Raw genomic sequence first — 25421 nt, 5'->3', positions numbered from 1 at the left:
ATAATTGTGTTATAATTCTAACCCTAACCCTAACCCTAATTTTAATTATAATCACTAATTATAATCTTTAACCCTAACCCTAACCATAACCCCAACCCTAATTATAATTAAACCTTAACCCTACCCTAATCATATCCCTAACTATGATATAGACCTTAACCCTAACCATAATACCAACCTTAACCCTAATCCAAAACATAAATATAAACCAAATCCTAATCCTTACCATACCCCCAATTATATTTCTAACCCTAATCTTAATGTAATTTCGCTTACCCTACCCCTAACTTTGATGTAAACCCTAAACTTAATTGTAACCTTGACACTAAACCCTAACCCTAATCATAAATTTAACCTTAATATTAAACTGTAACCATAACCCTAACCCTAACCATAATCCTAACTATAATCCTAAACCCTAAAGCTAACGATAATCCTAAACCAAAACCAAACCCTAATGTTGATGCTAACCCTAATGGTAAACCCTAATCCTAATCATAAACCTAGCCCAAAACTTGATGTAAACCTTAACCCTGACTATATCACTAACCTTAACCCTAATGCTTACCATAACCATAATACTCGCGATTAAATAAATTTTAATATTATAATTAAATAAAGTTTAATATACCTTAGATTTTAGTATTTGCTTTGATCTTGCAACACATGTATATTATAAAAAATAGTCTAAATAGATATATAAAAAATCATATATCTCTGTGTAATAATATAATAATATATTATAATATATTTTATTTTAATAAAAAGATACTATATAATTATATATTGATTTATTTTATGCTTCCTATGTTGCACCATGCAGCTGCCACTAGCATATATACCTTAAATTTTAATTTAATCCATATAAAATACTCCGAGAGATATCCTTCTCAAAGCGCCTATTTAATTAAAATTGTATGTTAAGTTGAAAATACCCAAGATTACATCAATAGCAGATACAGTTATTGCTACTACCACATACTAAAACATCACAAAGTCAATGACGTATATAACTGCATAAAGTAGTCCACACCAGAGGGACAGTTCTAATCCACTTATAAATCAAGACTAAACAATCCATCACGGCTCTGTCAAATTATCATGTCAAAGCAAAAACATTTGATAATTATTACACGACATATCAAATTGCTTTTAATCTATTCACCAGTATTTCCAAATTAATGGCCGACCGTCCTCCTTTACTCACTTCTTCCTCTGCCACACCCCTAAATCTCTCTGCTGCTCTTCGTGCGCTCACACCCTCCTCCCCTTTCATCAACATTTTCACCTTGCTTTCTATTTCTCCACCTCTTATAACCCTATTCCCATCCTCTGCATTTTTCAGCCCTAACCCAAACTTCCATTCCTCCAACATCATTCTGCAATTCATAAATTGATCCACTGTAAGAGGAAATCCTAGCATGGGAACACCTGCTGAGACGCTTTCCATGACCGCATTCCAGCCGCAGTGGCTCATAAACCCTCCCACAGCAGGATGTTTCAGAACCTCTGCCTGCATAAACCAGGCTGCAATTAAGCCCTGCCCCTTACATTCCTCTAAAAATCCAGTGGGCAACATCTCTGAGAAATGGCTCGCCTCTTTGTCTGGACGAAGCGCCCACAGAAAATAGCACCCGCTTTTCATAAGACCTGTGGCTATTTCCCTTATCTGATCTCTCGCCACAGTCATGAAGCTGCCGAAGGAAACATAGATGACCGAACCTGCCGGTTTGGAATCAAGCCATTCACTGCAATGCGTGTCGAGCTGCGAAGAGGAGCCCATGATGAACGGACCCACACACTGCACGGGTGTCTTCTGGCGCTGTGCCTCCACTGCATTGCAATCCAAGGCGTACAAAGAATTCGCCACAATCCAATCTGATTGCCTCGTATTGGCAATACCTTCTGCCAAAAAATTGCCCAGAGGAGAGGGAGGCATGCAATCGGCTGGAAGGTCCGTCTGTTGTAGCGGAGGAGACCGGGCAATAAAATCCTTCCACCCTTGAATCCCTGCAACGACAAAACCCAAAAAGTCAGTTTTCTCTTCTCACCAAGCTTGCAATCATGCAACTGCAAACATAAGTTCTAGTTACATACCAAACTGTAAATGATAAAAGACAGAAAAACTTGTGACAGACATTGGACACATCAAAACAGATCGAAGAGCCTGTCTTTTGGCAAAAGGAACGACCCACTTGAGAAACACATCGGCGACAATACATGTTGCGGGTGTTCCGGAGAGATTAAGATTGGTTAGGAGTTGAGCCACATGAGCTTCCATGTTTGACAGCGACTGTAAAAACGCTTCCATGTTAGCCCACCTTTCCGACTCCCCCACCACGCAGTCTGGTATGACGGCGGCCCGGATCTCTGGAACGTGGGTGAAAGGATTCTGGTCGGCCTGGGTAAGGATTTTGTGCCATGACTTCGTCACCACAACTGTCACGGGGATTCCATGAGAGGCAAGCTTTAAGGCGAACTGCATCATTGGATTTACATGGCCTCGCCCGGGATATGGAACAACTACTGCATGAGCCGCCATTATTTCGCTTTGCGTTTTCTCCCTGCAACTAAACCAGAGCTTGATATTTTAGATCTGAAACAGAGTATAGAAAACTGTTGAAATGACTGCTCGAGAAAAGTTTTTGTGGACACAATTCTCTTTTAGCGCGTCTCTTGTCGGTCTTGTTACTAGAAAGTGGCCTGCAGAGACGTGGAAGTTAGACTTGTATGCATGTGGTGTGATGATGCTAAAATTTGTCTTTTATGATACTTTGAACTTTGAAGATTACACCTTGTCGACATAAAGTACTCGACCAAGATTATTATTATTATTATTATTTTTAACAATACAAAAAGCAATGCACGTGCTTGCGACACAAAAGTCTTTACTTTGGAAATTGTGAGTCATAGTTAGAATTTTAAATGGTACCTAATTTGAGATGATAAGTGAAAGAAATAATAATTGTATTTTGATTCTTTCACACAAAATATGAGTCATTTTCTTTTATATATTGAAATGATCCAAGACAAATTATATTATATAGAAAAATGATATTATTTTTTGTGGTTATTTTTATTTTTATATTAAAAGCAGTGTTATTATCTTTTGTTATGAGAATAGTACTAATATTATTTCGGTGTGTGTCTTGACATATTCTTTTCATATATGTCCAAATAAAATAATTTATTGCTGACTCTAAATTTGTCAATAAATTGTCATCTATTTGTCAACATCATTCATAGATGATGAATTTGGACAGACAAGTGATGAAGCCAAATGTCTATTAAGATTATAAAATATTTTATTTGATAATCTAATATAAAATAGACTATTTTCTAAGAGGAAATTGAATTATTTTACTAATTTTATTTTTATATTTAAAATGGTTATCTTTATTTTGAAAATATTAATTCAAAAATCATATATTTTAAATTTTTATTATAAAATTATTTTCTTATTTTATTTATATTATCCAAAAACTGTTTACCAAGATTGGACATAAATCTACTTACCACTCGCATTGCATGAGCAATATCTGGACAAGTGGAAACCATAGTATGCACAATACTCCCAACAACAGATTTGGAAGGAATGCCTTTCATGAACTCCTGATCCTCTTGTGTTTTTGGACACATTTCAGAGGATAGACGAAAGTGAGAAGCTAAAGGAATACTTACAGACTTAGCTTTCGTCATACCAAATCTGTCCACAATGTTTTCAATTGATGTAATGTTGTTTGAGACAACCTGGTTTCTCTCTTCTTCCTATCTCGAGAAACAATCATCCTAAGAATTCTTTTTTCTACCCCTAAATCTTTGATGGCAAATCTATTAGCCAAATGAGTCTTAAGCTCACGAACAATCCTCATGCTTGTGCCAGCCACTAGCATGTCATCAGCTCATAAAGTAGAAGTATAACAAATTCACCATTGGGAATATTTTTGAAATAGACACATGGATCAAATTCACATCGTATAAACTTGTGCTCAGTCATAAATTTATCAAACTTAATATACCATTGTCTTGGGGCTTTCTTAAGCCTGTACGAGCTTCGCTTCAATATGCAATAAAGATGTTCTTGTCCCTATCTTGCAAACCCTTCCCGCTGCTCCATATATAGCTCTTCATCAATATCACCATGTAAGAATGAAGTATTTACATCAAGTTGTTCAAGCTCAAGATCCAACACAGCAGCCAAACCCAAGACTGTACGAATTGTAGTCATTCTCACAACTGATAAAAAGATTTCGCCAAAATCGATTCCTTTCTTTTGATCATACCCCTTCACAACCAACCTAGCTTGAAATCGTTTGTTACCACCTTCTTCCTCTTTCAATTTGTAGACCCACCTATTCTTCAATGGTTTCCTATCAGGCAGAAGATATACCAAATCCCAGGTATTATTTTCCATCAATGCATCCATTTCTTCTTGCATCACGGACATCCATCGATCATGATGAATATCACTACAAGCCTGTTTAAAATTAACCGGCTTTGTTTGATCAGTAATCACAGATTCAGGGCACTCAGCTAATAACATTTCATAATCATTGAATTCGGCCAGAGGTTTCCTCTGCCTCGTAGACTTTGTTAAGTGACCAACATCAGGACTACTAAAAATTTCTATCATCTGCAATTTGGAAGGATTTTCCCCCGTATTAGAAGGGCACACCCCTATTCCAGAATGATCCCCTGACTTTTGTGTGCCTACTGTCTGTGAATTATTGAAAGCACCTTTGGATTCAACAGAGGAAAAACTACGAGCTGAAGACATGGGACAGCAGCCACGGGCCTGATCAAGCTGTAGCTCTTCTTCAACACCCGTGGGCTCCCTTGAATTGAAAAAATGTTGTGCACACTCCCGTGACTGTCCAACACCCTACATATGTTGAACGCCTTGCATAGTTTTAATACCCTATATATCTTCAATGCCTTGCAAATTTTTAGCACCTTCGATACCTCCAATGCTCTGCAGATTTGTAGTGCCATGCACATCTCCAATGCCTTGCAGATGTGTATCACCTTATACATCTCCAACGTCACGTGACATAGGGCGGGGTCCAGCACAAAACCCACGTAATGGCATGGCGTGGGGAGTAGAGGCATCTGTCGTGGCATCCAAACCTGCCATGTTACCTCCTGCAGAACCGTGTCAAGAATTTGTTGTTCCATACAATAACTTCCTATGTCGTGAGAGGAAAGGAGGACACACATTAGGAGCAGAAATAATGTTTGTGTCCTCATTAAGATTAGTGGCCATACTGCTTGATGTAGAGGATGACGTAGGAATAGAGAGATGTGTTAAAACATAGGTGGGAGAAGAAGAAGGCACTTAATGACCTTCTGAAGAAGTTTGTTCAACATTACCATTATTAACTATATCTGCAAATAGTATATATTCCGTGATGTGCCTTCCCTGTTCCTTCAATCGTGGAAACACTGTCTCATTAAAAACATCATCTCTGCTATGAAGCATTTTCCTGTCAACTGGATCCCATAATCTGAACCCATATTGGTCTTCACCATATCCCACAAAAATACAGCGTTTAGATTTGGTTCGTTTCTCTTTGGGGTCAAGGGCAAAGGATTCACAACCATACACACGGAGATGACTGTAGGTTATTCTTTTGTCCAACCACTCCTCTTCCGGAATACCGAAATTCAATCGAGAGGATGGACTCCGATTAGTCAAATATATCGTTGTATTGCAAGCCTCTGCCCAAAACTCTTTACCCAGTCCAACATTGGAAAGCATACACCATTCTTTTTCCAAAATCATTATGTTTAACCTCTCTGCTGCTCCATTCTATTGAGGTGTAAACGGAACAATTTTAACTCTTTGAATGCCATTATCTGCATAGAAAGTATCAAACTCTAATGAATAGAATTCCCCAACATTATCGGTTTGCAAACACTTAATGTTATAGCCACTCTGATTTTCAACTAAAGCTTTAAAATTTTTGAATATACTAAACACTTCAGATTTTTAATTGAGCATGAAAATCCAAACCTTCCTGGTGCAATCATCAAGAAAGGTTACAAAATAATTTGCACCTCGAAGAGAGGTTACCTCGGTTGGTCCGAAGACATCCGAATACACGAGCTCCAAAGACAACGTATCCTTGTCACAAACTGTCTTCAAGAAGTTGATCCTCTTTTGCTTGCCATAAAGAAAATGTTAACAAAAGTCCAAATCTATTGATTTCAAACTAGGTAATTGGTCTCTTTCGATCATCACTTCTATGCCTTTCCTACTCATATGGTTGAGCCTTTGATACCAAAGTCTGGAGTCACCATGTACAAGTGGCATATCAACTCCCACTTCACCAAGAGTTTCTAAAACATAAAGATTACCGACTTTATTGCCCTTGGCAATAGCCATGGAACAATTCATTACTTTTCAAGTATCCTCAAAGAAGAAAGTATGACAACCTTGTGAATAAAGATGATTCACAAAAATCAAATTTAGATATCTTTAATTTAGGAACATGGCGAACATCTTTTAGCAACCATTTACATCCTCCTTTCAATGGCAATGAAATATCCCCTTTACCAATAATTTCACAAGCTTTTTTATCTCCCAAATATAAAGTTCCAAACTGACCTGCTTGATAATTAGAGAAGGCCTTTGTAAATGTCGTAAACGGAGTAGCATGAAAGGAGGCTCCAGAGTCGATAACCCACAAATTTGAAGTAGTTTCACTTGTAGACAAAACCAAAACACTATCATCTTTGTCGTAGGTCGTATTAGCCTTGCCATCTTTAACCTTCTCTTATGCCTTCTTTTTAGGAATTATAATTCCTTTTAGTGTGGCCAGCCTTGCCACAAAACCAACAATCGCCAAATTTAACTCTGGATTTTGACCTCTTAGTAGATTTTGATCTTCTTCGATTGTTCTCTTTGCCTCTCTTTTCAAGTCCCCCTCTGCTGACAATAGTTAGAGCTTCAACGGAGGAAGGGTCTTGGTTCTTCCTACATATATCTTCACTAAGGAGTGTGGCTGCTACATCATCAAACTTCAATTTACTTTTGGCAGCCACAGAGTTTCTCACCACCATGACAACTCCTTCCCAAGTATTCGACAACAAACACAATAACAAAATTGCCTTAATTTCATCATCCAAGCTAATACCCATTGGAATTAGTTCGGTAATCAATGTGTTGAATTCATTAAGATGGTTGGACACAATTCCACCTTCATTCATTTTCTGATTGTATAATTTCTTCATAATGAATACTTTATTGAACAAGTAGAGCATGGTAATTAGAATACAAGAAATTAAATTCCATAACCTTTGCCAGCATCTTTCCTATGTGTACTAAAATGGGCATTTTTTGAATGGGGTATAAACATCCATAAAAACATAATGGAAGAGAGATTCTTTTTAGATATTGCAGCTGGAAATATTTTGATAGATATTATGTGAAATGTGGAAGCATAAATAAGGTAGTGTTTGACAAGATGACTCAAAGAAATGTGTGCTCATAATTTTATGATTCTAGCATATGTATATAGATGTCAACCCAAATATATTAAGCAAATATGTACAATTGATAGATGTCAACCCAAATTTACAACTTTTACTATCATCTGATTAGCTTGTACCAACGTGGGAGTTCTGGAATAGAAATCTATCGAAGTAGATTTTATAGCGACAACTACTCTAGTATATATATATATATACCAAAAATGTGGAAGCATAGAAATTACATGTGAATTGTTTGAATGAATGCTTCAAAAAGATCTTAGCTGTTTGTTGTTTGCTCCAAAATCTCATACCAAGAATTATTAATATTAAATTATAAAATCTGTTGTAATGAGAACTCATTTTATAATAAAAAATTTGTGAGGTTACTGACAAAAGAAGAATATACGACTGAGTATGATGGTGGATTTAGCATAACAATCATTATTAGGAATATGACAGTCAAATAAAAAATGGGAGCATACTTTAATAGGTAATCATGGAGATGGTGTTAAAGATGATGCTAGCATTGGTTGTTATAGAAGTCTAAGTCTATCCTAGATTGTGAGTGGAAATCTATCTTTCTTTTTAAATAAAAAGTTTTCTCCTGAGGTGGCTTTTGAAATCCACAAGCTTTTGGGGAATTGTTGGTTGGAAATTTGTCTTAATATTTCTTACTCTGAGATAATGTCTCAATTTGTTACAATTTGCTATGATATTTTCCTTGATGCAAAATTGGTTTGTCTCCTGGTTTCCACGTTCATATTTCCAACATTGTGAAATAGGGATATGGTTTTTTCTACTTTGGATAGTTATCATTTTGATGTGGGGACTTTCTATTATGGTGGTTTTCTTCCTCGTCATGAGCTTTTGGGTAATGGATGGTATGGTCAATTATTATTTGAATTAAGGATGGGGCTGATATGTGATACTATGGATTATACTCAGGCATGTATGGAGTTTCTTGTGAATTGGGTTCCTGCTCAGACTGTGGATAAAGCTTGGGTTGTTTTTGAAGCTTTGCACTAGTTACTTTCTTTGATCTTTCTATTCTCCACTCCTGCATGACTGGAATTTCCTCTAAGGGTTGTTCCTCCTCCGGATGTAGCTAATGATCCCCCTCCCAAAGGCACTAGCTCTTGGTTTTTAAATGTCTGATAACTTTTCTATGATATCTTGGAGATGTGGTATATTTTTTATGCAGGTATGGACACTTTTGGTATAATTCAGTTTTCACAAGTCGGGTTGAAGATCTTTTTGCTCCCCATTTGGTAAAATCATATGAGCTTCTTGGTGTGTTTGCATGATTTTCTCGAGGAGATATTTGTTGACATCCAGCTCTTCATTTTGTAATCAGTTGAGCTTATATTTTGTTGGATATAACCAGATGATAAACTTTTGTATCAATAAATGTCCTATGGGACCTCATTGTATCTTTCAAATGAATGGGTTTGGGAGAGATAAATGATCAACTGGATATGTAACAACTATTTTGTAAGGGTAGTATAGTTTGATTTATATATAAGGCGATTACCAGAGGTTTTCTTACGGGTTCTTTCCTGCCGATATGTCTTTTGAACCCGTTGTAAAAATTATTAAATATAAAAAAAAATTTTAGTGGCTTGTCCACATTTATTGAAAAAAATAAAAATTTATTCCATCCATTTAATCAAAGTATAAGATCTTACAATCCAATATGGAAGGGTCTAGGTTGAAATACATTGGACAATGGCATCTAAATCTTGATTTCAAAATTTTAATGGCCAAATAAAAAGAGGAATTTACAAATTGAAAATAGTTTATTCTTTCACCTTTCATAAGCTCATTGTAATCCACTTAACACCATCAATGTTATATTTTGGGTATTTTAACTCTATTAAAAGATGTCTCATGATGTGTCTAGTCAACAAGTTTAACTTCTTATAACTCTTTTATGTATCTTATATATATTTTTTATATTTTTAATACGGGAGGCTCAACCTGTAGATGTCAAAACTTTGGATTGAGAAAGTTTATTGAGCACTTTTTTACATAATTGAGCTGAAAGTGATCTATATCTCCATGAATAAGAAACTACTCATGATCTAGCTAAAAAATACTACCCAAGGCAACTTCTTTCTTGAAAAATAAGTATTTCTATTCTATAGCCCAAAAATTTGTTAGTCTTATGTTCTTTACATTAAGATGAAAGTTTGGAGAACTTTATTAATATAATCAACTTTTTTTGTGTCATAAGGATATAAGTTATCTTAGGTGTCAGGAATAAAAAATGTGTTCAAAGGTTGAAAGACATCAAACAATCTTTGTAGGATAATGTTTGTAGATTTAGTTTTCCTCTTAGTGCATGCAATTCAAATGTTTAACTAATATTTGTTCCTTTAGTGCTCTATGATGACAATATTCTTGAGAGATATGAGGATGTGAAATGAATAGAAATAATTTTCCTTTAAAAGCATTAGTACATAGCACCAAATCACAAACACATCTATTTAGTTAACTTAAAAATAAAAATAAAAAGAATTAGTAATTTATATCATAATTTTTAAATTTGGAAAGCAGTGAAAGTATGCATCATTTTTTATTTGAGTGAGCTGTAAAGTGGAACATACATTCTTCTTTAGTAGAAGGTGACCTCCAAATAGAAACACCATTTATAACACATGCAATTAGTTGATCATTTGATTGAGTAACATACTTCCAAATGAAATTAGCAAAGAAAATAATATGATATTAATTTTATACTTTAACTAAGAATTTTAGTGTTTCTACATATTCTTTTTTTAAAGCAGGATATATGATTATGCATTGGAAAAAAAAGTTATTATGTGTTCTATTTAATTAGAATTTAACTATATAAAACATTACATAATTTGATATGATTTGAAAAAAATCATTTAAAAATAAATCTTATAAATATTCTAAATAAATATCTAAAAAATGTCAAGAGATATCTTATCTTGATTTACTTATATTTTTTATATACTAAATAGGGAAAACATGTTCTAGACCATTACATAAGAAATGTATTAACCATAGATAAAATTAAAGTTAGTGAAATAGTGAAACAACATTATTGATGTAGGAGCATCCCTGGTTCACAACAATCTTGCATCAAACAAAAACATTTTCTTTTCTGTTTGCAGTTTCAGTTTTCCTTTCTGTGTGTCCCAGTTTTGACTCACCAGATCATGTGGAGTTGGATTCTACTTGAAGAATTGATCATCTTTCTTTCTTTTAAACTACATCTCATTTGGATCACTTTCCGGTAAGATATCGCTACCGGTTTCCATGACAATTTCTTGTTACTGGTAGCCTGAGACCTATTCTGGTGATCTACCATAACCTATTCCAAAGCTTGCGGAGACTTGTACGTTGATCTCGATGGTCCTTTGTGTGTGGCCAACCTTCTACATTTCATCCTTTGTATTTTCCTGAGGAATCTCTTGGAGGAGGCCGACCTTGTTCATTTTACACGTTAGGTCTTGTTCTTCGAGTTTTGATCCCTTTTGGGCCGACTTGATCCTTTGGATCGATATTTATATTTGTAATCATGCTTTAAAATGTATTCAAGTGAAGAATCAAGGAGTAGATAGACTATGCCTAGAAGATAGATCTTTCGATTCAAGTTCTCGGTGTGACCTATTCTACCAGGCCTGTGTGTCGATATGTTGTAACCCGATTGTTACCAGCAAGATGTAATCAAATTTCATGCAATAAAATTATATGTTATGCATTGTCTCCATCATTTATGTGTGTTTTCATTGTGTTTACTCTTGCTGATTGGTTTGGACTGATCTCCTTGAGGTCCCTCCTCATTGGTGACTGCCTCAAGTGGTATCAGAGTGAAGTTTCGTTCCAGAGGTTGTGTGTCTTCAATTTTGTTGTAGGGCAGCGAATTACAGATTTGACCTACAATTGTAGAGGACTAGCATGAATCAATGTTGTGAAGAGGAACTAGGAATGGTGGAGCACATGGGAATGCAAACCTTGCTGTGATGGAGATGTTGTGAGGAATAGAAGCCCAGTTAGAAGTCATGGAGATAGCCTAGAGAAGAGGCTGACATATTGAGGATGTGAGCAAAGATGAAGGAGAAGAAGCCTCGATAGAACAAGTGAACCCACCGACAGTTGATCCAGATGAAGAAAGGTTTTTAAGGGTTTTGAGTAGGGCGACCACTAAACCTCATTTTACCCCACCGAAATATGATGGGAAGTTAGATTCAGATGAATCGATGGATTAGATCTCAGAGACGGAGGATTATTTTTATTTTGAAAACATTGCAGAAGAGAGGAAGGTGAAATATGCCTATACCGGTTGAAAGGTCAAGCATCTCTTTGGTGGGAGCATTTGCAAGTTGATAGACAAAGAAGAGGTAAAGAAAAGATTAAGACATGGGATAGGATGATTGCTAAGTTAAAATCAAAGTTTGTCCCAATGAGTTATCAAGTGGATTTGTTCTGGAAGTTGTAGAATCTAAGACATAAAGAATCTAGTGTGAAGGAGTACACCGAAACATTTTACAAATTGACCATCAGATCCAAACATGTTGATGATGAAGTTGAACAGATTGCAAGATATTTGAACAGATTGTGGATGTCTATACAAGATGAACTCAGTACGATCAAATTAGAGAGTGTTGAAGAGGCTTACCAGTATGCAATAAAGGCTAAAGAGAAATTGAACAAAAGACATGAGCAAAGATAGAGAGGTAGAGGTGGAAGGTTTATAGAAGGAAGATTTAAAAGGAGGAAGAGGATATACCAGAGGAAGAGGAACCAGTACAGATCAGAACAAGGACAAGGAAGTGAGAAAAGAAGGTAATTCATATCGAAAGAAAGACAAAAATTTCTACCGGAGGAGAGAACCAGATGGTTACCGGAATGAGAACTTTGGAAGACAAGACAAGAGGACATTTAGAGGAACCTTCTTTAAGTGTGGAGGAGAAGGACACTATGCATTTGAATGTAAGAAGAGAGAGACTACCGAAAGAACAACAGTGGTGGAAGAGAACCCCACCAGATCAGACAACAAACCGGAAGATGGAGAATTATTGATGATGAGGAGAGATTTGTGTCATACTGGAGGAGATGAAGAACCCTTGTAGAGGAAGAACCTGTTCAAGACCAGATGTAAGGTATCTGGTAAGTGTTGTAAAGTTGTTATTGATAGTGGTAGTTCAGATAATATTATTTCAGAAGAGATGGTGAATAAGTTGAAATTGGAGAGATTGAAACACCCTAAGCCTTATTAGATAGCATGGATTCAGGGTGAACATAAGTTGTTAGTAAGTGAACAGTGTTTAGTAAAATTGAAAATTGGGAATCATCATGATGAAGTTTTGTGTGATATTATGCCTATGGATATTTGTCATTTTTTGTTGGGAAGACCTTGGTAGTTTGATAGAGATACAATACATGATGGGAGGAAGAATACATACACTATTGTTTCCAATGGGATGAAGAAAACCTTGTTACCTTTGGACAAAACTTTGAAGAGTGAAGTCTGTACCAAAATCTGTTTAGTAGATGGAAGGAAATTCATGGATGGACTAAGACATGAGAATGTGTGTTTTGCCTTAATTCTTAAGAAGACTTAGAGACCAAAACCAGATGGAGAACACCCAACAAAGATAAGATATTTGCTGACAGAATATGAGGATATCATTTAAGATAATGTACTTGATGGATTGTCACCTATTAGAAGTATTAGTCATTGCATGGACTTGGTTTCCAGAGCTAGTTTACCAAACATTGCAGGAGATTTTGAAGAAAGGTTTGATCAGGGAGAGTCTGAGCCCTTGTGCAGTACCAATAGTATTAGCACCTAAGAAGAATGGAGAATGGAGAATGTGTAGCGATCAAGAGAAATAAACAAGATCATAGTGAAATATCGGTTTCCTGTGCCTAGGATGAACGACATAATGGACTGTTTGAGTGGAGAAAAATACTTTACAAAGATAGATTTGAAGAGTGGATATCATTAGATCAGGATCAAAGAAGGTGATAAGTGGAAGACAACATTTAAGACTAGTGAAGAAATATATGAATGGTTGGTTATGCCTTTTGGATTGACTAATGCATCGAGTACTTTCATGAGGCCAATGAATGAGGCATTAAAGAAATTCTTGGGTAAGTTTGTTATTGTGTATTTATATGATATTCTAATTTTCAGTATGACAAAAGAGGAGCATTTTTTGCAGTTAAGACATGTTTTGCAGAGGTTGAAAGAAGAAAAGTTGTTGATCAATATCAAAAAGTGCACTTTCATGAAGAATAAGTTAGTCTATCTGGGCTTTGTGATATTTGACGATGGTTTGAAGATGGACCCTGAGAAAGTGAAAGCCATTGTTGAGTGGTCTACACCAGAAAGCATTGCAGAGGTAAGATCATTTCATGGATTGTCTAGTTTTTGCTAGAAGTTTATCAAAAACTTCAGTTCAGTTTGTAACCCTATGATTGAGACCATGAGAGGATATTGGAAGGAATTCAAGTGGACCATTGGAGCAAACAAAAGTTTTGAATTATTGAAGCAAAAAGTGACTGAGTAGCCTGTGTTATCTTTACCGGATTTCAATAAGGTATATCAAGTAGATTGTGATGCAAGTGGAACAATAATAGGAGCAGTTTTGAGTCAAGAAGGGAGAGTAGTAGCATATTTCAGTGAGAAATTGAATGATGCCCGGAAGAGATATTCAATGTATGATCAACAATTTTATGCTATAATTCAAGCCTTAAAGAAATGAAGACATTACTTGTTGCCTAAGGAGTTTGTATTGTATACAAATCATCAAGTTTTGCAGTATTTGAACAATCAGAGTAAGTTGAATCAAAGACATATGAGATGGGTAGAATTCTTGTAGAGTTACACCTTTGTGTTGAAGCATAGAAGTGGGAAATCTAACAAAGTTGTTGATGCCTTGAGTAGGAGAAGGAATTTGCTGACAGAGATGAGAGTGACAGTATTAGGTTTTGAAGATTTGAAGAACTTGTATGATGAAGACCCAGATTTTGCAGAGCCTTGGAAAGCATGTAGAGAACCAGTTATGGTTGATAAAAGAAAATGGTTGGATTATTTCATATAGGATGGGATGTTATTAAAGGGAGTTCAGTTATGCGTACCCAGGGATAACTTTAAGAAACCCCCCCAGGGCAATTGTGTAAAATCCTCGCGAATCAGACATTATTTTTTGGGGGAAATTTTCATATCGATGGCAAAAAAAAATTTTAAAATGAGGAAAAAAATATTTTGTATTGGTGATTTTTTTTCTAGGGTACGAAAATGCCATAAATTTCTGGCGAATAATACCTTGTTCTATGGGGAAAATATTTATTGTGGGAGGCGAATAATTTTTGTTAAAAGGAACAAATATATAATTGTATGAGCGAAAAATTTTACTCCAAAGGAAAAATTATTTAAATGTATTGGCGATTTTTATCCACCGCTTGAAAATTATTTAAATGTATTGGCGATTTTTTTCCACTGCTTGAAAATTATTTAATTTGTTTTGGTGAATATTTTGTTATTTAAGGTACAATATATAATTCATTGGCGATTTCATGAATTCATTGCCATTAATAGACAAGGCACATCACATCACATCAGTACGTCACATCACATAATACATTGAGTCTAAACTCTACACGATGTATCAATAAGCGCGGCCTCTTTGACACGTGAAGGGTGACACATACCTAAAATCTATCAATGATTTTAAACCGTTTGATGATCGTAGATCAATGGCTGAAGTTTTATTTCGGCCCAATTTTCTGAAGAGAACATAGCTCACCAGAAAGTTCCCGGAATGGAATTGGATTCAATAGACATGTATCAAATGTCACGAATCACGATCAATAATTTCGTTCATTAATATATATCTATTCACTTACGAGAATCCACTTTGTCCCCATGACTTCCAATGTGATACTTGCCAATTTGGTACTGGTTCATAGCTGTTTCCATTTTTGCACAATACTGCATTTATGGGAAAGATTTGCAGAGATATGAAAGATTTAAAAAAATTTATAGCAGTTAATATGGTTAAAGAAGTAATTATTACAATCAAGAGCTTCAACAATTTATATACGATCTCTGCTTCTTTCATCTTCAATTAGCCTTTTCCATTTGGTAGATAAATCGTTGGAGCTCATGGTATTTTAGGTTTATAGGCTCCAGTTGTTTAATTTCTTAATCTATTTTCTCAAGATGGACACTCCCATCTGCTTGAGAAGCATTTCTGTAGAGGACCAGAGGGCCTTTCTAGACTCCGTTAGAGACCCAACCCTCCAATCAATCTACAAGGAGGTTGGGTTGCTCACCAATGAGGCTGTGCAGATGGTGCTGGGCACAGAATTTCTGCGAAATGAAAATAGGTATCGTGTTAACATGGACATTACATCTCGCTTCTTAGCGTCTCTTCAGGACCTGGGAGGAGACAAGGTGGATATGCTGATGCTGTTGAGGAAGGTTTTTAAGGAAGACTTCCATGGAGATGACATTACTCTTGTTGTCCTTGCAGAAGTAGGGGTGGGGATCCCTTAGATGAGTGAATTATCCAAGCTTCTCCTCCTTGACCTAACAGTGCCAGTGGCTAGGTAACCGTTTCTCCTAAACCTGAATGCGGAGCAGTTGATGCGTCATAGGAAATGGGCGCGAATTGGCAGGGACTTCCTCTGGAAATGGTTCCTCTTGGATGACTTTCCAAACTACATGTGGATTGAAGAATTCTCTCACCTTATGCTGTCTGAAGAATTCTACATGGAAGGAGGGCCAGATTCTTAGGGCAAAATTGTAAACAATTCCACTACTTGTGCCCTAGCCCCGCCCCTTGTAGTTTTTTTTTTCCTATGTCCTCGAACCCTAACAGGCTCAGTGCTAGTGGCTCACTCATTTTGGCTTTTAAGTTTTTGGGGGACTCAAGTCTTAGATGAAAAAATTGTAAATTTCAAAAGCATAAATATTAATGATAATTTTTCAAATTCCAGTTTGTTTCAGTTTGCCTCTTACAGTCTTATGGATATAAAAATGCTTTCTATAATTCTATTTCATTTTTATTAATTAATTTCTTTCAAATGATTTTTGTATATGAGCTATGTTATTTCAATTATTTGTTAAATAATGGAAATAAATTTAATACTGTGATCTTTTTTATGTAATGCTATAATTAAATTTTTTTTAGTTCGTTCCATTAATTATTTGTACATTGATTATGGTTGATTATAATTTTATAAATATATACTATATAGTCATTCAAAATACAAAATTTCAAAAGTTTCAAGATACAAAAGTTTATCGGTAAAGGTTTTTTCATTCTATTAATTCAAAAGTTTCAAGATACAAAATTTGCAGTCATTAATGCATAAACGCAGACAGAGAGAAAACCATACTACCCACAGCTTATAGCAAGCAGACAAAAAAACTAGTTCATTACCGATAGGCTGCTCACTTAGTCTCACTATCCCCTTAGGTCACCTCCTCCTAGTCCCTTCCCTCCTCGGAGGTCGATGCTTTGGCTTTCCCTTTTGTTGCTTCAACTTTCATTTTTGGAATACAATTTAGGCACTCAAAGTTGGGATCATCCTCCAAGCTTGCCAGTAGCTGTATGACCCTTCCTTCTTTAGCCCTATCTCTTAATTCCCTACCAACCTCCATCCTTGCCACCACATGCAAAGCCTTCAGGACTTCATCCACCCTGGTTAATTTCACAAAGATTTTCATCGCTTCCCATCCCACTCGAACATGTTCATGACACTGGTATTTGATTTCATCCTCTAGGCCATGAATAAAAGGAAGTAATTCATCTTGGTCGTCCCCTTCCTTAATTTGAATGCCAACTCCCGACACCACCCACTCCAAGATTGAATACAGGTTAATCAAAAAATCCTCATCAATCAATTTGACCAATGTGAGTTTTACCTTTTCCACCTTCGGCTTGAATTCACAGGCCCATGCCAGAATCAGAGAGTAAACCTCTATGTTAGTTCAATACCAGTGACTGATATGTGCTACCTCCTCCGCAAGCATCAATCGAGTTGCCGCCCACAACTTCTCCTCCTTAAACCTGAATATTCCCTACATTCATTTATCCGATACTTTTCCCAAAAAGGGCACCAACTTCTTGTCTGTTCGAAGTGTGAAATTGGCCTCCATGGTCCCCTGCAATTTCAAAAGCACTTCCTGCAAAAAATATCTTACAGAAGCTACAATTCTACGAACTACCAATTTGTTCTGCTTCAAAGCAAAAACTGGTACACAAATCAAAAGGTAATAAATTCTGCATCTGTCTTATAGGCCGGGTAATGAATGTGCACGATAAGGCATTAATGCCATGAGATCAAGAAAAAGATTTCCTGCCATCCTCCCCTTCCTTCGTTCGTGCGACATGCCACAGACAACTCCTTCTGCAACAATTAATCACCACCTTGGCATTTGTACTTTCCAAATTTGCTCGCCTTAACAGGTTGAGGACTGCACATTTTTTTAAATTAATACACTAAATTTATGTTGAACTTATATATATATTTTTTAACTATTTTTTAAAATTATATATCGTAAACATATTTTCAAAGAATTTTGTTAAACTTTAAATTAATATTTTAGATTTAATATTGAATGTTCTCTTTTGAATATTAAACTTTTACCTTTCAAATTGTATATCAAAATTTATATTTTTATTTAGTTATTTGTTTTATTCTAGAAACTAAGTTTCATGTTTTATACTATTTTTGAATTTCAATTTTTTACAAATAATATTAACATTATATTTAATAGTTATCTCAAACTATTGCACATCTTTAATTACAAATAATATTAACATTATATTTAATAGTTATCTCAAACTATTGCACATCTTTAAAATTTAAATGTCTCTTATTATGGGACCAACGACATCTGACAACACTCAAGTTCTCAACAGGTATCATCATCCATCGGATGAGCAAAGATCAACGACTTAGGGTGGATTTCAGACCAAATGTGGGTAGTGAACACATTTGTGAGAACTTCACCCGGAATTGAACATTTTAAATTTAATTAAATATAATTAAGTCTATAGTCTATAGACTATAATTCTCTTTTTCCAGCAGAATTTTAAAATGATTACATAGACTTTACAAATAGACCCAAAAAGTGACACGAGTATGGTGACGTGCCAGAAAAATGGCAGAAGTCGTGGGACCCACTTCATCTAAAAACAGGTCCTGTATACACCTAAAAATTGGCTATGAGCAATTAAATAAATATTTTATATTTATTTAATAATTATTCATCTATTAAATAGTTAATTCGAAAAGATTAATTAATTTAATTCATTTTCATATCTTTCTATTAATTAATATTTTATTAATTAATTCATTTATCCTATTCTTCCAATTAATTAAATATCTAATATTTAATTATTCCTCTAACCAAGTTAATTAAATATCTAATATTTAATTATCTCCTCCAATCAATTAAATATCCAATATTTAATGGATATTCTCCTATCCTATAGTCTCAAATATTAAATAATTCCTAAATTATTTAATCCCTTTTCCAACTCACCCTCCATCTCCTCTTCATTTTCCCTTTGCCAACTCATCAAACATGTGGCTAAGGAAATTAATATTTCTTAGATATTAATTCATCATTTATCCTCAACTTCCAAAACTTAATGAAATTGTGTACGTACACATATTTCATAACCATTTCCTATATTCTCTCCAACACCCCCTACATCTTAGGAAGGACTTGAGTCCACTTGTCCTCTCATGCCTAAATTTCCTCCAACCATCCTTAGATTCTCTCAGTCAGCAACCCAGTCAAGGTGAGATGAGTGACACTTATCTTCTCCTTCCCCCTTTCTCTCAACCTTCACCTTTACTCATAGCCATTCAAATCTGTAGATCTGATCATGACCGTTGATCTAAGCCACATCATCTAATCCTCTCAAGGTCTATAAAATTAGGAGCTTCAGTTGAAGACTATTTTTTTTAAGCAAATAGCAAATAGTAATAGCAAATATCATATAGCATAATCATTTTAGCATAATCATGTAGCTTTGCATATCATACTATTAGTTAACTACAAGTTATCAATCCATTCTTCATATACCATCTTGGAAACCAACAATGCATTGTTTGAGAGCACACCATCTGCAACCAGGAATAGTGGAGTTAGGACACAATGAGACATAAATCACGAAGGTAAAATAATGTTTTATTTTAATATGTATTTCATGTAGTTTCATTGGTGGATTTTGGATTTCCTATATGCATTTCCATTGTATTTTGTGAAACTAACTTATTACAGGTAATATTCAAAGGATGAAATTCAAGCTCACACATTTTGGCACCCACTGTGGGGCTGGACCTCGCATATATCTTTAAAAATCTCACAAAAATAAAATTAACATATTTTGTAATGCAGATTCACACATGTGTGAATTCTGACAGCACTTTTGCTCGATAGGTTAGTGCATTTGCATCATATGTTAGTGCATTTGCATCATAGGTTAGCACATATGTTATATAGGTTAGTGTTTTTGTTTGAAAATCAGCACTTTTGCATCATAGGTCAGCGCTTTTGTCTGAAAAACAATGCTTTTGCATCATAGGTTAGCGCTTTTGTAACATAGGTTAGCACATTTGATAGATGGGTTAGCGCATTTGACAATTGTTTTAGCGCATATGTTCTCTAAGATAGTGCATTTGTGCAAATTTTTTAATCAAAATTTGAAATTAGGCTTGTGCAAGGGTAATATATATGGAATATAACATTTAAGTATAAGAATTCTTATACTTTAAGTTATATTCCATATATATTGTCAGGATGTTTGAGAGGGGTTTCAGACCTCTAGGAGTTATAATGCAAAATCTAGTTTTTGGAAGATCTTTCAAATTTCAGACTTAGCTAAATTTTAGGGCATTTTAGAATCAGGAGTGAAAGTTTTGTAACCACAATTTGAAATTAGGCTTGTGGAAGCCCACCTAAGGTTTTGGTTTCTCACTAACCTCTTTTTTTTTTGCAGGTTTCTAACAGTTTCTTGCAGATTTGGAGGAGTTAAGTTAGGATTTAGTGATTTCTTTTGTATCTTTTTCAAAGTTGATTAAAAAGAACTCATATTTCCTTTTGGGTAAAAAAAACTTCATTTTTGAATTTAGTGTTCTAAAAAGTGCCTCACTTGTTTTTTTTTGGGCTCTAAAAATAATTACATTTGCAAGGTAAAAAGAACAACAAATCAAACATTTACTTTCTTGCAAAAGTTAGGATTCACACCTCAAATTTTGGGCTCTAAAAAGAACAACAATCTTTTATTTTCTTGCAAAGGTAAAAAGAACAATCAATTTTATATTTTGCAAGTTAAAAAGAACAATCAACTTGTCCATTCTTACGAAGCAAGTTAATTTTTGTAACGATTTTCATTTTGTTGACTAGGATTTCTAATTCCTAGTTTAGAAAATCATTTTCTATGTGGGGCTAAAATAAACACCATGCTTGTTGGAGAAACATCTCCAAATAGAGGATAGATCACATTGCTATGGAAAGTTAAAAAGAACACTTGTATTCAGTGTCTTGAAAGTGCTAGGTATATGCTCTCCCCTTAATTGGGTGACCAAAAATCCAAACCCACTCTTTTATGCTTTCTTTACTTTCAAGAAATTAAATCCTTTAGAGGGCTTGCCTTCTTGAGCTGCCTTGAGGGGGCTAGTGAGAGGGGAATGATCTAAAGTGGAAACGGGCTAATACCAAGTCCTTCCAATCCACTATAAATAAATCGTGTTTGTGACGAAAGTTCAAACAACATGTGCTGATAAGTTCATACCAACACTATGTTTCCCCATAAACCCTATGGAGCGTAACCTCTATAAGCTGAAAGTGCCGCATGTATGGCCACATGATCAAAAGCCTTCACTAAAAACCACTTGTGCTAGTTGCCAAAAACCTTCTAGTTGTTGGCGTAGGAGGTCGGACCTCTGAAGCGGCTCACACGCATATGGTTCCTAGTAGAGATATAAAGTTTGCCATGAGGAGATTTCATGGAAACTAGTGCTTGGCTGCCCTGAAGAAGTGAGTGCTGAGGGTGCAGCCAGTGGTGTCAAGCATCTAAATATCCACTTTGAATAGCGTAGCCTTGGGGGAAACCCCATGTGAGATTCAACAACTATTGTCTCAGCCTACCATAAGATTTGTACTTTCTTGTGCATTTTGTTTATTAAACATTGTGTCTTCTATGTACGTAACATGTTCCAAATGGTCAAAAATTAAAGAAGATTATCATCTACGAGTGAACAAAAATCCAACAAATTGCTGAAAAAAATTGATCAAAAGGGTAATACAAAGGCTTTCCAACATTTGAAACACTAGATCAAACTAAAGTGTCAAAACATTGGTATCGAAATACTTCTTCAGTATATTGGTCTCTAAACCATCATGTATTTTCAAACTATCTCAACGACAACAATACCTAGATAGGTATTCAACTTAGTCAAGTCAAGTTTACTTATCAAGAGACTTTATCCATATCATTTGACATACTTTGTCATAGGGGCCTATCAAACAAACCCTCTATTCAACTTAGTGAGATTGAGTATCCAAAACAAAGTATCCATCAATTCAACAACATCAACCTATCTAAACTGAAATTTTGATCACTCATGTGATTATCTCTTGTCGCTTGAAAAATAATAAGCTTATTCAAAGGAAATGAGTCCTAGTCTAAATCAAGATCAAGATGTCATGGCTCTCCAATCTAATCCCACTTTTGATCAAGATCCTACCAATCAAGAATCTTATGATGATCCCCTAAAATTTTGGTATTCCATCCACGATGATCCCATTTTATCTCAAGAGCAGAGTCCCATTCAACATCCACCTCCTAAGAAAGATCATGATATCCCTTTCATCTCCTTCACTAATCTAATTCAAAATCAAGTGAAAAACACAAACTCAAATGATCCTACTCCAAGTCAAGATCAAGATCAAGAAAACTCTTCATCCTCCAAATCCATTTTAGGTCCTTTCGTTCCAAAGTCAAACTCTTCATCCTCCAAATCCATTTTAGGTCCTTTCATTCCAAAGTCAAACTCTTTATCCTCCAAATCCATCTTGGGTCCTTACTTCCCTCCATCCACCATTCCATCACCTCAAATGATCCATATGAAATATCAACAAAGGAACACATCTTTGAACTTTTTTCAAACATCTATCTAAACATCTTTTCAAAACTATTCTTCCATCGTTTTCTTTATCTATTTTGGGTTCTTATGTCCCAAGATTCAATTTTCCTCTATATCTCCATTACTTCTTAAGTTGTGTACCAACACTCATCTTGAATACATTTCCATCTATCCTCACATAAATCTTCAAACATTCTATCTATTATCCAACACATCTTTTCTATCCTTCCATCCCTTTCATTCAATCCTTTGAATAAATTCATCATCTGTGAAATAGGAATTTGTGTCATTTTGTCACATGCTTTCCCATGCTTGAATATCATGTTCAGTCCTTTTCCTAGATATCTATTCACGATACACTTCAGAATCCGAGGTTGTTCCTCTTTAACATTATCTTTTGGTTGGGATACACACTCAATCCAGAAAAGAACCACTTATCGTATCTTGGTACCAACATCTTTTGATTACTATATCTCGTACACTTAATCAATTGCTCTAAATCATTATGATCTCTTAGTCGAAGACATGGCTAGTGGAAAATCTAAAATCTTGCTTCAGCGTCACTATAATTATCAGACCCATGTAAGTTTCATTACTTACAAGCCAATGAAATCAAAATAAGAAAATAAAAAGACAATATCAAAAGATCCAAAGCATGCTTAGGAAAATAAATATCCACAAAAGAAAAGAAAAAAAATCAAATATCAAAAGCTTGGCTATGGGAAAATGCGAGTAACTCCATCGGGGCTATGGACACCTAACTAGAAATGGAGAAATATTTGTGATATTACAACGATAACCTCATTGGACCTATGGATTATTTCTAGCAGCGAGGCTCTATCCAGGATGTTTTTGAAGTTAGGATAACTCATGTAGCTAGCCACATTGGATTTTGAAGATTACAATGATCATATGAGCCAGAATGAACCAAATTGCATACAAATGGGTAATCAAAGACTAAGTACCTTGATCTAGTTTGGGATTATTCTTCCCTTTTGAGTCTATTTCCTAGTTGCTAGATATGTTTGGTTGAATTTATCAGAGGTTCTAAGTGTGGATTGGGTCTCTATCTTTGAAAAGTTCAGGAACACTTATTTAGGTGGTGCTAAATAATATGACAATATTACATATCACTTCTTTACAAATAAAGACTTCTATAATTGGGGTCAAAGTTTCATCCACTCTATTCTTCATACCACATCTCCCATTATCCTTCCTCCAATAACCATTACTCTATCTAAATTCATCCATTTCTATCTACAATCTTGCTTCATTCTAATCTATACCATCTATCCTAACTATTCATTTCTTCCATCATCCATCATCTATCACTATCTATGATCTTGTTTCTCCTATCCATATCCTATCTCCATCCATATCTCCTTTTCCATCCTTGATCTTGATCAAAACTAAGGACAAAAAAACAAAATTTCAAAAAAATCTCTTGACATGTCTCCTCATAAGCTATCTCGATCTTTCACCCATTCATCTTCAGCTCAATAATTCATCCATTCCTTGTCTTGCTATGCATTGGGGAAACCAAATACAACTTTCTTCTAATCCAAAAATTTGAAAAAATAAAACATGTCCAAAAACTAAAAAAAAGAAAGAACAAAATTGAAAATCAAAGCATGAGTGCATGGCCCATCCATCAAATCAACAATATGAAAACTATCAAAGTCTGCAATCAAACTGAATCAATCATCGATTATCAAATGTATCAAATCAAATTGAAGCAACTTACACTGTCAAAACATTTTAAAACCTATCAATTATGGTTTTTAATCAAACATTGAGTTTACTCAAAAATTCTACTAAGCTCTTACATCAAGAACTAAATCATTTTCTTAGAGCTACTCAAGAAATCTATCAAGCAATCAAGCTAATCAATCAAGCTAATCAAGCAATCTATCAAGCAATCTATCAAGCAATCTATCAATCTATCAAGCTAGTCAAGCAATCTATCAAGCAATCAAGCTGATCAAGCAATCTATCGAGCAATCAAGCCAATCACGCAATCAAGAAATCAAATAAATAAATCAAATCAATCTATCCAACAACATCAATCAATCGATCAATCAAATCAATCAATCAAGTCCTTATTTCATCATAAATGTGCATCAAACACATTAAATCTAATCATCAAAGTGATTTTTATCTTTTGCACTTATCAAATACTACAATCAAATTGATCACATGTCTTGTTAATCAATTCAACACTCAAAATCTATCAACATGAACGTGTCTTATACAGGGATAGGTACACTCGAAACTAGACAGATTGATCTTAGACGAGGTACTCACTCTTTGAAACCAGACATTCTTATCAATCATCAAACAAATAAAAACAATGACATAGATCAGGATGACTATTGGATTTTGTTTTGGGTACTCTTATCTTTATCAATTGATGGCAGGACATGTTTCATCTCTCAAAAATCAGGAAAGACAAAAAAATCAGAAAAATAAATCAAAATATGCAATAACAAAAGTGGTTAAAACCTTGCAAACAAGCGCTATCTACAAAGTAAGCTCCTCCATCTATGAGATTGCTATGCGCACCTATCCACTCCATCCTATCGCATCTATCGATTCCATCTATCTTAGCTTATCCATTCCATCCTTCGCATCCATTTGCTCTGAACCATTTAGCAAGAAACAAGCAGCTTACCAATAATTATCAATCTTTGACATACTTGTCATAGTTACTATCTTAGATCTTATCAGAATCAATCATATTTGCATTTGTTTCCCACCATGGTTTGGATCTTGATCAATTCATACATCCATAATAAATT

General features: G+C 35.0%; 1 protein-coding gene across 1 annotated transcript; it reads right to left on the bottom strand.

Annotated features, from left to right (window-relative positions):
* Positions 1 to 982: 982 nt before the first annotated feature.
* LOC131061956 (UDP-glycosyltransferase 86A1) lies at positions 983 to 2713 on the bottom strand. Its single transcript, XM_057995792.2, has 2 exons — positions 2098 to 2713; positions 983 to 2010 (listed from the first exon to the last, which is right to left on the bottom strand). Exons 1-2 carry the CDS (start codon positions 2540 to 2542, stop codon positions 1142 to 1144), a joined length of 1314 nt encoding a protein of 437 aa, XP_057851775.2. The 5' UTR covers positions 2543 to 2713; the 3' UTR covers positions 983 to 1141.
* Positions 2714 to 25421: the final 22708 nt, after the last annotated feature.

This window comes from Cryptomeria japonica, chromosome 4 (assembly GCF_030272615.1).
Source record: "Cryptomeria japonica chromosome 4, Sugi_1.0, whole genome shotgun sequence".
Classification (NCBI taxonomy): Eukaryota; Viridiplantae; Streptophyta; class Pinopsida; order Cupressales; family Cupressaceae; genus Cryptomeria; species Cryptomeria japonica.
Note: the sequence above shows the minus strand (reverse complement) of the source record. Positions and strands in the feature narration are given on the sequence as shown.